This window comes from Bos indicus, chromosome 11 (assembly GCF_029378745.1).
Source record: "Bos indicus isolate NIAB-ARS_2022 breed Sahiwal x Tharparkar chromosome 11, NIAB-ARS_B.indTharparkar_mat_pri_1.0, whole genome shotgun sequence".
Taxonomy (NCBI): Eukaryota; Metazoa; Chordata; class Mammalia; order Artiodactyla; family Bovidae; genus Bos; species Bos indicus.
Window position 1 is genome coordinate 72,297,570 of NC_091770.1, and position 15,731 is coordinate 72,313,300.

The 15,731-nt window shown below is 52.0% G+C and overlaps 3 protein-coding genes across 8 annotated transcripts in view; 2 read left to right on the plus strand and 1 right to left on the minus strand.

Moving 5' to 3' along the window:
- The first annotated feature begins 236 nt into the window (after positions 1 to 236).
- On the plus strand, positions 237 to 3,700 carry PRR30 (proline rich 30). The gene is made up of 3 exons (XM_070798973.1): positions 237 to 586; positions 665 to 716; positions 997 to 3,700. Exon 3 carries the CDS (start codon positions 1,359 to 1,361, stop codon positions 2,553 to 2,555), a length of 1,197 nt encoding a protein of 398 aa, XP_070655074.1. The 5' UTR covers positions 237 to 586; positions 665 to 716; positions 997 to 1,358; the 3' UTR covers positions 2,556 to 3,700.
- A 151-nt stretch (positions 3,701 to 3,851) lies between these two features.
- LOC109566295 (guanine nucleotide-exchange factor SEC12) overlaps positions 3,852 to 15,731 on the plus strand; it is a 31,650-nt gene continuing 19,770 nt past the window's right edge. Inside the window, exons 1-9 of one of the 5 annotated variants that reach the window (XM_070798969.1) lie at positions 3,858 to 4,186; positions 4,991 to 5,183; positions 5,371 to 5,591; positions 5,781 to 5,861; positions 5,962 to 6,086; positions 6,273 to 6,446; positions 6,577 to 6,649; positions 6,837 to 7,009; positions 7,174 to 7,922. In XM_070798969.1, coding sequence (XP_070655070.1) covers positions 4,052 to 4,186; positions 4,991 to 5,183; positions 5,371 to 5,591; positions 5,781 to 5,861; positions 5,962 to 6,086; positions 6,273 to 6,446; positions 6,577 to 6,649; positions 6,837 to 7,009; positions 7,174 to 7,369 — 1,371 coding nt within the window. In that variant the 5' untranslated portion in view covers positions 3,858 to 4,051 and the 3' untranslated portion in view covers positions 7,370 to 7,922. Of the gene's footprint in view, positions 4,187 to 4,990; positions 5,184 to 5,370; positions 5,592 to 5,780; positions 5,862 to 5,961; positions 6,087 to 6,272; positions 6,447 to 6,576; positions 6,650 to 6,836; positions 7,010 to 7,173; positions 7,923 to 15,731 lie in introns of those variants that run through there. The other 4 variants (XM_019970551.2, XM_070798970.1, XM_019970553.2 and 1 more) reach the window with 4 other exon arrangements.
- On the minus strand, positions 7,879 to 14,888 carry ABHD1 (abhydrolase domain containing 1). 2 transcript variants are annotated; one of them, XM_019970554.2, is made up of 9 exons: positions 14,692 to 14,878; positions 10,396 to 10,556; positions 9,601 to 9,780; positions 9,336 to 9,381; positions 9,065 to 9,177; positions 8,760 to 8,933; positions 8,542 to 8,590; positions 8,278 to 8,443; positions 7,879 to 8,146 (listed from the first exon to the last, which is right to left on the minus strand). In XM_019970554.2, the coding sequence occupies exons 1-9, from the start codon at positions 14,803 to 14,805 to the stop codon at positions 7,935 to 7,937; spliced, it is 1,215 nt and encodes a 404-aa protein (XP_019826113.2). In that variant the 5' UTR covers positions 14,806 to 14,878; the 3' UTR covers positions 7,879 to 7,934. The 2 variants fall into 2 exon arrangements, with proteins under 2 accessions (XP_019826113.2, XP_019826114.2); XM_019970555.2 differs by lacking the exon at positions 8,542 to 8,590 and having other exon boundaries at positions 14,692 to 14,888.

Consider the following 15,731-nt stretch of genomic DNA (forward strand, 5'->3'; position numbering starts at 1 on the left):
AGCCCAGACAGGCTGTACAGTTGGGGAGAACCCTGGCTGGAGGAGGTGTTGGGAGCTGTGAAGTACAAGCACAGAGAGCAGAGGTGGGGACTAGGCCCAGAAGGAGAGACTGAATGCCCCAAAGAATTGTGCTTGCTTCAGTTTCGCCAAGAGCCAGGCTTCGAATGATCTCTGAGAGAAGGTCCCAGAGCCTTGATGAGGAGAGCCTATGATGTCAGCACCCGGCCTTTGTGACATAGGCACTAGGTGCCAGGGAGAACTGCTCCAGGAAATGGGGCTCCCAGCTCCCAAGGGGGGCGGCAACGCCGCCCCTTAGACACAGTCTCTGTCTCCCAGAGGCTTTCACCAGCTGGCCCCACTGCTACTGCTGCTACTGAGTGTGAAAAGCCACCTGGGTTGGGGCCAGGCTGAGTCAGAGGACATCAGCATTAGGGAAGACAGGGATTAGGGCCACCAGAGTGCCACAAAACCAGGATGCTTGCAGAATCTGTGATTTGGATTTAAGAGAAAGAAAACCCGTAATAGAAGACCTCCTCCTGGCTGAACAAGGACTGAGGGCAAGACTCAGACCAAAATCTGAGTCAGAGTGAGTTTAGGTTGACAGACGCTGGGGGCAGAGAGGGGCATATCCACCATTTGTTGACTCTATTTCCCTCTCTCCAAGGTCCCCTCATTGCTGAAGTGCCTTGAGAAACAGCCCAGAGGAACCTTTATTGGTAAGAGTTCCCAGGACCAGAACACCCTCAATTCCTAGTTCCATCTCAGTCTCCATCTCCCAATTCCCCTCCTCTAACTCCATCCTCTCCACCCTACCCTCCCTTGCCTCTCCTCTCCTTCTCCATTCTCACCTTCTCTGGAGCTTTTTGCCAGCTCTTCTGACCCCAGGGGTGGTATGGATTTAGGATCGTGGTGAACCAGCCCATACACAGTACATAAACCAGAGCCAGAAATGGACCCAGTCTCCCCGTGTCATGGGCTCTGTTTCTTTCTCTACAGATCCTATGGGCTGTGTCTTCCTCCCTGGCCCACCCAGATAACTGTTGCTGCCCCTCAGCTCCCAAGAGGCAGTTCAGATCCTCCGTGCCCTCCACCCCTCATCAATGGCCGGCTGCAAAGAAGTGAGAGACCACATTTAGAGCCAAGCTCCTGCCTGAACACTCAGAGAACCTGCTGCTCCAGGGCTGGGTGGCTCCTTCGTATGCCACCAAGAGCCACACCAACTACCAGGCTGGAGCCACATTCTGTGCACAGAAGGTTTTGATTTCTCAGCCACTTCAGGCTTCAGAGATACTGGTCTTGCGTCTGCGAGGTCTCTCGTCTCTGGTCTTGAGGCCCCAGTCCCTTCCGGATTCAAGGCAATGTTGCCTCCAAACAAGGCCCAGGTGCTGCTACGGAACACAGCGTCCCCTGGGCGGCCCCCTCAGGGCCCCTCACAAACTGAAGACTCCCTTTTCTATAACCTACAACCTCAGCCTCGCCAACAATCACTCCGCTCCACCCAGCCATCTTGCTCTCCTCCCCCACGGTCCCACTCTGCGGGGTCCCATCTCTACTCTTCTGATTCAAATTCGGACTTTGTCCTACATCCCTACTCTTCTTCTCTCTCAAATTCCCCCACTTTCTTTCATCAGAATTGCCTCTCTCTCTCCCCTCCCTGTTCTTCCTCACCTTCCCGCCGGCTATACCCCTCTGCTACCCTCACTCACTCCTCGCCCTCTCAGCCACAGAATTCCTCTTTCCCCCACTCACCTTGCCAGTCACCTTTCCACCTCGAAGATCTACCTACCTCCACTCTCACGTCCCCGAGCCCCAGCCCACCTTCTCGTGGGGTCCACTCTAACAGCCAGGCATGGCACTCGCATCAGTACAGGAACACCAGGTCCCCTGGGGCGGAGGGGGTATGCGTGGCAAGCGGGAAGGACCCTGCAGAGTTCAAGGACCCAGGAGCCCTGGCCCAAGCCCTGGTGCTCCATCTGGGGCACCGTCGTATCGCCCACGACTTGCAGCTACTGCTTTTGCAGCGCCTGTGGCTAGGCCAAACCGACAAGGCCCCGGTCGTGGAATACCCTGTATGCCTGGTGTGTCTCCGGCTCCGCACCCCCTCTTGCCCCATCCCCAGGTACAGGACTGGACCCAGGCTGCTTGCTTTCCCCCAGCTGCTGCCCTGTGCCCAGGGCAAGGAATCTGGACCACTCCGCATGGGCATTGGCTTTGGCCTCCGCCTGCCTCAGGGCCAGGCCAAGGCTCTACATCTGCTGCCAAAAAGAAGGCCGGAGGAAGCAGGGCCTCAGGCCAAGGCTGCTCAGGCCAGTGGGTGTCAAGCCCAGGTAGCTCAAGCCCCAGCAGCTCCAGCCAAGGCAGATCTAGGGGCAGGCACCCTGTCCCAGAACGGGAGCTTCAGGTCTGTAGACCGCCAGTCACTAAACTCCACACGCCATTCAGAGTCTCTAACTCAGGCACCAAAGCAGGCTACGGTCCACTTGAAGCCCAGGCCTTCCTCTGCCCCAAAGAGACCTGCCTCTCTAGGGCCCATTCCCCAAAAGTCACCACTCTAGTTCCAGAGCCACGGAGGCCCCCTGGAGCACCTCTTCTGAATCCCACCAGCCCTGCTCGGCTCCAGACCTCAGGGAGCCCCCGAGACACTCTGAAGGGCTGGCTGGCTGGAGGTCAGGTGTGTTCTCCAGTCCTGAACCCTGGGAGCCCCTTGTGGAGTCTGCTTTCTCCTGGCTGAAGAGGACCAAGGGCATCTGAGGCCCCACTCAGCCTTCTGTGTAACCAATTAAAAAAAAAAAAAAAGCCTGACCCTGCAAAACTTGTGTTTGCATCTTGCTGAGCAGATACTGTGGGTGGCTGTACCTGCAGGGTGACCAGAACCCAACAAGGGGTGCAGGAGAGTCAAAGTTAACAGAATGGTCAAGGATAGTGCATGCAGTATATCTGAAGAGGTCAAGGGACCCACAAGACCTGAGCAACTGAGAGGTGCAGAAGGCTCTGCCAGGCCCTTCAAACATTTAACTCAATTTGATGGGACAGTTAATGGCATCCCCAGAGATGAAGCCACTGGGCCCCTTCCTCTGGTTACACTTCAGATTAACAAAGACTCATGCTGATGTCGCCAGGGGAGCAGCAGAAGGTGTTTCCTTGAAGGGAAGGGCAGGCCTAGGGTTCACTGCAGAGAAAGAGGGAATCCCCACATTGGATGGAGATCAAAAACCCAAGGGCCCTCTCAGGAGGATGGGGGCTAGGCAGAGACCTTCAACTGCCTGGGGGTCAAGTTGCCTATCTACCCATGAACCCTGAGGTGCCTGGAGAGGGTGTGGGGCGTAGAGAATAGCCAGCTCCCACCTCTGCAAACTTTGTAGGACTGGTGTTCATTGTAAATAGTAGCTTCCTCATACTACGAAGCGGTGGCATCGGGATTTGAAGCCAAGTTTCTTTTCAAGTCCACGCTGCCTCCGTTTAAGAGGCAAGAAAGCCAGAAGTGTGACCTTGGATTAAATCACTTTGTCTCAGGGCGGGGCGGTAAACCTAAGGGCTACTGCTTGACGAGTCTGCATGTCACTCTTGAAGTGTGGACAGCCCTGATCCGAGGATTTATTAAAGGCTTATTAACCTCCCTTAATCTTTTAGCCTGCCCCCGCCCCGAGCCAGACGTTTCCGTGAAGCAGCCGCCCGCCTCCACCGCCCCGCAGAAAGATGGCGTAGTGTGCCATCATCTGAAAGCGGAGAACGGAATTCACACGGCCGGGTTCCGCCAGCCAGATGCCGGCTAGTGCTGACGCGTATCGGTGGCTCTGCGCCTGCGCGAGGAGAGCGGTCTGGGTGCGCCTGCGCGCTGCGCGTCTGCGAGACCGGGTTATACGGCCCCGAGCAGTGTTAGGGATACTTACAGTGTGATTAGAGTTTCGGCAGCTCGGCGGGTGTGAGAGGGTCTGGAGTCCTCTCGGCAGGGACCGGACCAAGGTCCACAGCGGCCGGGACAGCAGTCGAAGGCCGGGCGCGGCATGTCCCGGGGACCTTGGCGCCGACAGTGAAGCGCGCGGCGAGCGGGATGGGTCGGCGCCGGACGCCAGAGCTGTACCGGGCCCCGTTCCCGTTGTATGCGCTTCGGGTCGACCCCAGCGCGGGGCTGCTCATCGCTGCGGGCGGAGGAGGTGCCGCCAAGACCGGCATAAAGAATGGCGTGGTGAGTATATAGGCCCGCTGGGGCCGGGTCGCACAGCGGGCTGAGGGCGATTCCCGGAGGTCGGGGAGCGGGCCGCATCCCCGCTTCGGACCCTGCCCCTCCCGGGTGGGAACCGCGGCGTGCCGGGCGTCCCGGCGCGAATTTGTCTTGAACCACTCACTGGTGAATTGAGAGGCTCCTAAAGTAAAGTGAAAACTGCACACAGCGCTGCCTAGGCAGGAACGCTTCAATTCGATCTCAGGAATCAACTCCAGGGGTTGTAACCTGGCTTTCTTGTGGAGGCTGCATTAGACTTGTCTGTCTGCCCACTGGTAGCGGCGAGAGTGGAATATAAGGTAGGAGGATTCTTCACTCGTTTGAGAGTTACCATGTTGTTTTGCAGACTAGACATGATAATCCCAGCCTTGTTTGCTGTACGCAAGAAAGTGAAAAAAAAAGTGAAAATAATAGTCGCTCAGTCGTGTCCGATTCTGCTACCCCATGGACTGTAGACCGACAGGCTTCTCTTTCCATGGAATTCTTCAGGCAAGAATACTGGAGTGGGTAGCCATTCCCTTCTCCAGGGGATCTTCCCAACCCAGGGGTCGAACCTGGGTCTCCTACACTGCAGTAGATTCTTTACCGTCTGAGCCACCAGCGAAGACCAGTACACATGAGTGAGGCTCAAAAAAGAAAAAAGTTTGGAAAAAGTCTTTAAACTAGAAAATGCAGGTAGCAGAGGGGTTGGGGCTTCTGACTACAGGATGTAAGTTTGCCCTTGAGGTGCTCTCTGAACCTTGCTTGTCCTGGTTCCCTCTCCCACAGCACTTTCTGCAGCTGGAGCAGATTAATGGGCGCCTCAGCGCCTCTTTACTACACTCTCATGACACAGAGACACGGGCCACCATGAACTTGGCGCTGGCTGGTAACATCCTTGCTGCAGGGCAGGATGCCCACTGTCAGCTCCTGCGCTTCCAGATCCATCAGCAGAAGGGCAAAAACAAGGCAGAGAAGGCAGGTGAGAGCCTCCCCGCTAGCTTTGGGCAAAGGGTTAAATTAGTGAATTCTTGCTCATCTTGGTCTCTGAAGAAGTGGGGCTGGAGGTGGGATTACGGTAGCAAGAGAGAAGCTGATGTTCACCACTGGAAAGGGCCAGTAGGACTTACTCTAGAAGCCTGGAACCTGGCAGGCTGTTTGTGTTGCAGGTTCCAAGGAGCAGGGGCCTCGGCAAAGGAAAGGGGCAGCCCCAGCAGAGAAGAAGTCTGGCGCTGAAACCCACCAGGAGGGGGTGGAATTCAGCGTAGAGAATTTGCACGAAGTGCAGACAGACTTCAGCCGTGATCCACTGCAGAAAGTTGTGTGCTTCAACCATGATAATACCTTGCTTGCCACTGGAGGGACAGATGGCTGCGTTCGTGTCTGGAAGGTGTGGTTTGGGGAGGTAGAGGATGAGTGTCAGTAACGGCAAGGCCAGAATTGTGAGAAACTGAACCTGGGTCCTGGGAAGCTTGTGAGTAAAGCCTGCACCGAGTGGCCATTAGTAGAGAAGAGGAGTGGGTATCATTTGCACTCTTGCTGGGTGCCTAGGCTGACTGTGGTGGTGGTTTGGCTGCAGGTACCCACCTTAGAGAAGGTTCTGGAGTTCAAAGCCCACGAAGGGGAGATTGAAGACCTAGCTCTGGGGCCTGATGGCAAGGTGAGGAGGTAACAGGGTGGAGAAAGTAGGTGATTATGCTGCTTGTCCAGTAAGTGGATCCCCCTAACTGTCCATCCTTGGAATCTTGATCCCTGACTAGTTGGTAACTGTGGGCTGGGACCTTAAGGCTTCCGTGTGGCAGAAGGATCAGCTGGTGACACAGCTGCACTGGCAAGAGAATGGACCCACGTTTTCTAACACGCCTTATCGCTACCAGGCCTGCAGGTGTGAAGACCCCAGAGGGTGGCTGAAAGAGGCACAGCCTAGATGTGGTGGGGGAGTGGGAAAAGGCCGGGGGGAAGCTGGTGGGGAGGGGATCGGAGCCTTGTTGGGTGTTACCCCAGACCTGACCAGGGTACAGGAGGGCTGGGCAGGCCCCGGGAGCTGAACAGCCTCTCGCCCGGCCCCAAGGTTTGGGCAGGTTCCAGACCAGCCTGCCGGTCTGCGACTCTTCACGGTGCAGATTCCCCACAAGCGTCTGCGCCAGCCCCCGCCCTGCTACCTCACAGCCTGGGATGGCTCCACGTTCCTGCCCCTTCGGACCAGGCCCTGTGGCCATGAAGTCATCTCCTGCCTTAGTGTCAGGTATGAGACAGCGGTGGCTTGGCTGGGTGTGAGGGTGCCCGGGGCAGCTTAAGGAGACATGCTGCCCACATCCCTGGGGGCTGTTGCTGCTGCACAGGATTCCAGGACAGTGAGCGTTTTTTTGTTGCAGTGAATCGGGCACTTTTCTGGGCCTGGGCACGGTCACTGGCTCTGTTGCCATCTACATAGCTTTCTCGCTCCAGGTAATGGATGGACCTGGGCACAGCCCTGAGGGCTCTCTGGGGTAGAGATTCTAGGCCTCCTTCACTGAGTGTGCACGAAGGTGTCGGGCCCAGCCTGTAGAGGGAAAGTCTGGGGGCAGAGCGTGTGTTTTCCAGAAGGAATCTTCCCAACTGGTCTTTCCCTCACTAGCTTTCCTCTTGTCCCCAGCGTCTGTACTATGTGAAGGAGGCCCATGGCATTGTGGTGACAGATGTGGCCTTTCTGCCTGAGAAAGGTCGTGGTCCAGAGCTCCTTGGGTCCCACGAAACTGCTCTGTTCTCTGTGGCTGTGGATAGTCGTTGCCAGCTGCACCTGCTGCCCTCACGACGTGAGTCCTTGAGGTGGGGTAGGAGTACCACTCCCCCTTTAACTGGAGCAGAAACTTGCCCCCCCGGAGAATAGGATGCTTGTCTATAGTCACCTGTCCCCTCCTTGAATGGTTCTGTTCTCTGGGCTGCAATGCCACTCCTTTGCCTTCTGAATTCTTCCCTTCTCCCTCCTGCAGGAAGTGCTCCTGTGTGGCTGCTGCTGCTGCTGTGTGTTGGGCTTATTGTTATGACTATCCTGCTGCTCCAGAGTGCCTTTCCAGGTTTTCTTTAGCCTCCCTGCTCCCAGGGAACCAGGGGCTTGGACACTGCCACCTTCTAGACCAGAACAGGGGCCTGGAGCCCACTGCTCACTCCACCTGGGTCCACAGCTGAGGTTGCCACGATGAGACTGATGGGCAGTGCCTGCCCTTCCCAGTTAAAGCCTGGCTCTGGCCCTGTGCAACCCTGAGTCCTGGGAACCTTGTGTTCATCATCTGTGGATCCGCCCAGGACAGTGGTGTCTGAGGGCCAGGCCGTACCACTTGCCTCCTTCCCACTGTCTACCAGGGGCTCCAGAGTTGAGCTTGAACTTTTTCTCCAGAAATATGTGAAGATGCCCAAGAACTTGGAGGCACTGCTGTGCTGTCCTTCCTGCAGAAACAATCATTTTCTCCTCGTACCCCACAGCCTTATGGCCAGTTGCTCTTCACATGAGGCCCTGGGATTTGCTGGGGGCCTGCAGTGGCCTGGGACTTGCTATTAGGGAAGGAAGGAGCAGAATGAAGATGCAGGCAGTAATCTTTGGGTTCCACTGGGTAGCTCCAAGCCCACCAGGCCATATGCAGTAAGTTCCTGGAGAGTCTGCCCTAGCCTTGAGGAAAGGGAAAAGGAACTTCAGCCCATTTGGCATGAAAAGTTGATATTTAATAAACAAGGGAAGACTGAACTAAGACTCTTGTCAGCTCTTGCCTGCCTCTGAAGGGGTGGGTGACCTGGGGCCCGGCAACTCTGCCGGGTGCTGGAAGATGGCTTCGGCGTACTGATGCAGGAGGCGGCTCATGTAGCAATGCTGCCAGGGAAGCAGTCCTTCCAGGAAGCCGATGTGGCCGCCCCGGGCCGTGACTAGCAGTGCAACGTGGAGAGAGTGTTGGGCAGCCTGTAGGGGAAGAGCTGGGGCGAGAGGAGTCGGAAAGGAGGTTAGGAGCCCTGGCCTCTGCCAAGGGTCCAGGTGCTCTCCACTTGCACCTCACACACGGCCCATTTCCCCTGGGGCCTAAAGCATCTGGATCCCCGGTGCTCACCGTCAACGGGGGAGAAAGGGTCATCAGCTGCGTTGAGACAGAGCACAGGGATCTGGATGGCATTGACCTTGGTTCTTGGACTGGCTGCTTGGTAGTAGGCAGTACAGTCTTGATAGCCAAAGACCACAGCTGTGTAGCGCTCATCAAATTCGCGGATGGTGCGGGCCTGCAGGTGGTAGAAGGCGGGATAGGCTAGGATGAGGACAAGGGAATAAGATGTGGGAAGAACAATATGGGGCAAAGGGGAGAGCTGGAAGACCACACCTGTAGGACAAAGTCGACATTCACCACGTTATCCATCACCTTTCTGTTTCTACAAAAGAACAGAGGTTTGGCTCTGCACCCGGACCCGACCCAGAGCCACCCTCGGTCTTATCTCAATGGAGAAAAGTACACACACGGAGCAGACCCGAGCACTGGGAGGGCCTGGCATGTGCCATCCTTCCCTGTTCTCTGCCCTTTGCTGCTCATCAGGACCCTACCGGTTCACGACTTGACAGAGCCCAGCAGTGAGGCGGTGATTGAAGAGCAGGGAGTTCAGGGGGGTCTCCAGGGAGCGGGTGGTCTCAAAGGAGTCCCAGCACGCAGACAGAGTCAGTGCTGCCACCAGGCCTGCTGCCCGTCCCGTCCGAGCCAGGTGATTCAGCACTAATATCCTGCAGGGTTGGACCAGGCCGTGAGAGAAGGGTCGGCACTGGGGAGTCAGGACTGGAGATGGGGAGAGGATGTGGAGGAGGGAAGGGGGGAAGGAAGACTGGGCCTTTGGGTTAAGTGAGGCAATCTTTACCCTCCGAGAGAGATGCCCACAGCCAGCAGTGGGGCTTGGGGGTAGCGACTCTTTATGTGGTTGATGACTGTCACCAGATCTTCAGTGTTGCTGGCACAGAAGGCCCTATGGGTCTGAGGCAAACTGGATCATTGGGTAGAGAGGGGGGCCTTGGACAGAAGGCAGAAAAATGAAAGGACTCAAGAAATGGAAGACAGGTAGGTAGAGGTGCAGGACCCAGGATATCCGAAGAGGCGGAGTGAAGGACCACTAGAGGAAGGAGGGTACTCACCAGTAGTTCTTCCCCTCGGCAGCCCCGGTTATTAAATACAACAGCCCTGTGGCACACACAGGTACATGTTAGCCAGACCCTCCCTACAGGCTCTTCTCCCCTCCTGGTACCTTTCAGAAAGACCTCAGTCATAAAGTGCCCTTCATATGGCACCTCCCCAGAGCTAGCAGGGTCTGAATTGACACCGCCCCCATCCCACCCCACCACACACACAATTACAAGTTATTAGACATCACCCAGTTCTCTGGGCTGCTCCCATCCTTACCTGTAGCCATCCTTCAAAGCTTGATCAACTAGGTGCAAGATATATGTCTCCTGACTACTGCCTGTGATGCCAGGAAGCAGTAATACAGTGGGCTGGGTGCTAGGGTCGGGGTACTGACTGTTAGATTGGCTGGCCCAGTCTAGGAGGATCTGGCCTCCATCTGGAGTTTCGAGAACTTCACTGTGGTTTTGGAGAAAAAGGCACACAAAGATACTATTAGGATTAGGAAGTCCATGTACTTCAAAAGATTTTTTTACCTTCCTCTCCCTCCCCAATCAACTCCCACAATTTCTCATCATTTGAGGGCACGTATTGCACAAAACCTGAAGATCATAACAAGGTATAATGGGGACATAAAAGATTGAATATTAAATTACCTCATGGTTGTACATAAGCTCTTCCATATAGCCACCCTGGTTACCCTCAGCACACTGAGGTAGATGGAGTGAAGGTTACCTCCATTTTAAAAGAGGTAGATGAGGGACTAAGTTGGTGGTCCAGTGGTTAAGAATCCACCTTCCAGTGCAGAGGACGTGGATTCGATCCCTGGTTGGAGAACTAAGATCCCACATATCATGAAGCAACTTAGCCTCCGTGCCACAACTACTGAAGCCCATGTACTCTGGAGCCTGCAGGCCACAACCTGAGCTTGCCTGGCACAACTGGAGAATTAGTGTGCCGCAACAAAAGATCCCGAGTGCCACAATTAAGACCTGACACAGCCAAATAATTTTATTCCCTATAAAGATTTCCTTATATTTGCAGCTTCCTATTCACTCCATCTGTTTCTCTTACCTCGAGTAAGGGACTACCGGCCGGGACTGCAGTAAGACTCTGAAGATGGTTTGTAGCCGCCCCTCAAAACACCAGAGTGTAGGATAGAAAGTCTCCAGAGTGACTGGACAGTGTTGCTCCAGGAAGGCCAGAAATCGAGACCCAGTCACCAGCTGTGGCCTCTGTAACCACACAAAACCATTGGCCTCACTCCCCTGATATTTGCACCAAGCCAGTGAGGTGCCCAACACCAGAGAGACCTCTTCCCAGAGGCCAGCCTGGAGGGCACTGCCTCATCTGGGGGTGAGAAATCTAGCATACCTCAATCTGGAGTCCCACTAGAGCTCTGGAAATTCCAGACCTAGAGTGCCACCTCTCCAGAACTGACCCTGAACCAGCTTCCACACTCAGCCTATCCATGCCCCAAACCCATTTTGGAGATAGCAAGTAATATAAGTTACCCAGCTGATCTCCTGCAGGAAAGGTTGGGGTCCTGAGCAGAGGCTGAAGAAATGCAGTACCATTCAACCTGTGACTTCTGCCTTGCAGTTGAATTACCCACACTGTCATCTCAAAACCATCTCTGGCCACACTGGCTCCTGATTTTAGCACTCCATTGTCATATGTTCCCATCCCTTACTGTGCATGCTTGCAACTGAAGGGCTTCTTTTTACCACAACACCTCGTTTTCTTAACAGCCCCTGCTGTTGACTGTACTTTAATGGAGGAATAGTCCCAGTGTAAACAGATTTTCTCTTCCTGCCAGCCAGGGGGAAGGTAACAGGGATAGGATGAGGGGGCAGATGAGGTCAGTGGGCGCTTAGCCCTAACTTTCAACCCCTCTGCTTGGTTCTTCTGGATATACATCAAGTAAATGAGAGGGCCTAGTCACATAGAAGGCTTGTAAATGGGGAGTATGCTGTACAAAGACAAAAGGTCTCAGAATCAAAAAACAGAAATGGCATTTCTGTTGCAGGCCTGAGGGGACCTGAGGACCAGACTCCTGTCTCTTCCTGTAGTCAAAAGGGGCCAAGTAAGTGATGAACTTGAGAGGCCAGGTTGGTAGTATGACTGTTGTGACTCATACCTTGGTTCTTAAGCCCTGGAATAATAACATCTGTGATTCACTATATGCTATTTGCTAGCACTAGGCTAAACCCAACCTTACTATAAATGAAACTATGACAAAGGTTAAGTTGTTTGCCCAGAGTCACACAGCAAGCAAAAGGCAAAGTGGAATTAATAATGATATTAAGCAAAACATTCTCTGACATAAATCATACCAATATTTTCTCAGGTCAGTTACCCAAGGCAATAGAAATAAAAACAAAAATAAGCAAATAGGATTTGATCAAGCTTACACCCTTTTGCACAGCAAAGGAAACCATAAACAAAATGAAAAACCAACCTATAGAATGAGAAAAAATATTTGGTAAAGAACGCAACCAACAAGGGCTTAATTTCCAAAATATACAAACAGTTCATACAACTCAGCAACAACAAAAATAGACAACCCAATCAAAAAATGGACAGAAGACCTAAATAGACATGTCTCCAAAGAAGAAATGCAAACGGCTAATAGGCACATGAAAAGATGCTCAGCCTGTCTAATAGAGAAATGCAGATCAAAACTACAGTGAGGTATAGTGAACTACTACCAATCAAAATGGCCATCATTAAATGCTCTATAAATAATAAATGCTGACAAGGATGTGGTAAAAAGAGAACCCTCCTACACTGTTGGTGGGAATGTAAGTTGGTACAGCCACTATGGAAAACAGTATGGAGGTTCCACAGAAAACTAAATCTCATGATCCAGCAATTCCACTCCTGGGCATACAGCCACAAAAAATTCTAATTCAAAAAGATATATTCTATGTTCATATGTTCACAATAGCACTATTTATAATAGCCAAGATATAGAAACAAACTAAATGTCCATTGACAGATGGATAAAAAAGATACGATACCTATATACAATGGAATACTACTAAGCCATAAAAACCCAGGAAATAATGCCATTTGCAGCAACAAGGATGCAACTACAGATTATCATACTGACTGAAGTATGTCAGAAAGAGAAAGACAAATACCATGTGATATCACTTATATGTGAAATCTAAAATATGACACAAACCTATCTTCAAAAGAGAAACAGACTCATGGACATAAAGAACAGATTTGTGGTCACCAAGGGGGAGGGGCCTGAGGGAGGGTTGGAGTGGAGGTTGGGTTAGCAAATGTAAGCATTTATATATAGAATGGATACACAACAAGATCCTACTGGATAGCACAGAGAACTATATTCAATATCCTATGATAAACCATAATGGAAAAGAATATTTTAAAAAATAATATATATAATATAACTGAATCACTTTTCTGTATAGCAGAAACTAAGACAACAAAGTAAATCAACTATACTTCAATTTAAAAATGTAAAAAATATGTATTATCTCTAATACTAGTAAGATTTGTTGAGTGCTCCTTATGTGCCAGATACTGTGCTAAGCACTGTACATGATTATATCCTGTAACCTTCACAACAGCTGTTTGAGATATCTTTGAAAATCCACACCTCACAATACCCTATAAACCTTACCTATGATCCCCCTGTGGAAACGTGTATGAATATGTGTCACAGGGCACAAAATGTGCCAAAGCCAGTTAGTGGTAGAGCTGGGAATTGAAACCCAAGTCTGTCTGACTCAAGAGCTTGTGCTCTTAATCATTATACTATATTATCTCCTAGTTGCCAAGATTTTGAGTCATCAATCTATTAAATATTTGGTCAATCACCTCAGAGGTGTAGAACAAGTGCTAATAAAATCACAGGTTTGATGTATGTGAATTTCCTTTTAACTCTATTAAAGTGTTTCCTGACTTATCCCTGAGAATTAATGAATAAGATGCCATTAATCACTGTTGGTGAATCAATACCAATCCATTGCCAAGCTGGACAATCTGAACAGCATGTCCTCAGAGCCTCCAGAATGACATTTGCCCTGGATTTTAACCAGGATTTGGAACTCACAGAAGGGCTTGTAGTATATAGTGGCAGAGGTCTCTGATTTCTCTGTGGCTGTTTGCAAACAAAGGAAAGTGTTTAGTTAAGGACAACTGTGTTCTAACTGACTTTTCAAATCAGACATGTAAGGTTTATAGGGTATTGTAAAGTTTTGATTTTTAAAATTGCTTTTATTAAGGCAGAAATATTTTATAAACAATACATAGGATGTATAAAGCTCTGCAAATATAGGAAAATTTAGGTAACATTAAATTTCCCTATAGATCTTTTTAAAGGGCTTCAATCAAACTTCAGTCAAGCTGAGTTCTTGTTAGACTCAGCTGCTGCTGCTGCTAAGTCGCTTCATTCATGTCCGACTCTGTGCGATCCCATAGACGGCAGCCCACCAGGCTCACCCGTCCCTAGGATTCTCCAGGCAAGAACACTGGAGTTCTTGCCATTTCCTTCTCCAATGCATGAAAGTGAAAAGTGAAAGTAAAGTCGCTCAGTCGTGCCCGACTCTTCTCGACCCCATGGACTGCAGCCCACCAGGCTCCTCCGTCCATGGGATTTTCCAGGCAAGAGTACTGGAGTGGGTTGCCATTGCCTTCTCCGAGACTCAGCTACTGTGAGTTTAATGAAAATTAAAAGATTTTGATTGGGGGGATATGCAAATTTCAGTGAGAATAAACTCTCCAAGTTCATTAAAATCATCCTCTTCAGACTTTTCCACTGCACTATACATGGAGAGCCTAGAACTTAAAACAGGGCTCAATGAGTAAGGACAGTTAGGGTATTCCTGAGATAGGCAGGAACCTCTGCCAGTCCTTAAGAGAAGCAAGGTCCTACTGATGGGGTGATGTTAGGAGTTACCACCCCACAGACTGGTTTCTTCATTCAGTGCAACTAACGAGGAAGTCAGTAGACTGCCTAAAAAGAAAACCACAGTGTGTGTATCTCCCTGTCACCTCAGGATATCTTCCACCCCGCCTTTCCGCAAGCGTTGGTCCGCATAATAAGCAACAGCATCCTTCCGATACCTGAGAGGCCCAGCGAGTATAGGGAGTACGCGGAGAATGCAGAGAATCTAGGCAGACAAAGAATCAACTTTCTTTTCCGTGTTAATAGCAAAGCTGAGCCTGGTTGGAGCGCAGGGCAGGAGTAGTGGTGGGGTTGTGGCGTCAAAATTTCACCTGGACCTGGACAGCCAACCAAGCCAGCTCCCACAAAGGGCTCGAGCCCCGATTGGAAGTGGCCCCTGAACTCCAGTAACCTAAACCCGCCAGCGAGAGCTCTGGACCCGCACCCACCTGGGGTACCCATGTCCAGTAGTAGCCCAAGTAGAGGGCAGCGCCAAGTCCCAAAAGCAGAGAGAAGGACTCTGTCCAGGTGTCGTCCTGGGGGCTTTGAGAGGAGCTCAGCATCTTGTGTTGCCGAGTTTCGATTCCCAAGTTCTTGACTGGATCCGGAGCTTGAACTTCGATTAATAGACGCGCAGGTGCGCGCTGGGCCCCGCCCGTTACACGCCATTGGACGGCCTGTGCAAGTTCGGCCTCCACCGCCTGGCGGTTCGGGGATGTGGGCCCCGCCCACCGGCGGCGGGCGTGGCGAGGGGCGGTGCTAGGGCGCCGAGTAGGTGGTCGGGCTGCGCCGGCCACTCTGCGTGGAGCTGACCCGACTGACCTGCGAGTGGCTTTACTACTTGCGGCCCTGGTCTCGCGCCTCTGCGCCTCTTCCTTCCGCTTCACGGTCACCGGCCGTGCAGCCTCTTGTGAGGACTAGCGACCTGCAGTCGCCATCTTAGTGAAGGGCAGCTCCAGTTCCTTTTTCCTCAAACCCTGCCCTGGCGGCGCGGCGAGGCTGACAGCCTGGCTAGAGTCCCCCAGCCATTCATCAGTCACACACAAAGGGCACAGCCACTCGTGTGGTAACATCCTTCCCGTCCCAGTGTTCAACCATACACAGTGTCCTAGGACACATTCACACTGTGACACACACGGTGTCACTTAGGGTTCCGCTACTGAATGAGTGGCGTTCCACACTGTCACATTCACATGGGTTAAAGCCACGCATAGTGTCACTCTATGCTGTCCACACGTAAAGTAGATATTTACCCATCACTCTACCAGCTTGGGATGCTGTTCCTGTCTTCACTGGGAGATGGAAACAAGTCAGTAATCTACTAGAGCAATAGCTCTCAATCCTGACTGAAGATTGGAATTGTGTGTGAGTTTCTAACACTGGAAGTGCCCAGGCCCCACCTCCTGATATGGTTGGTCTGGAGAGGAGCCTAGGTAGTAATATAACTCACAGGTTTTCTGGAAGACTCTAATGTGTAGTCAGGGTTGAA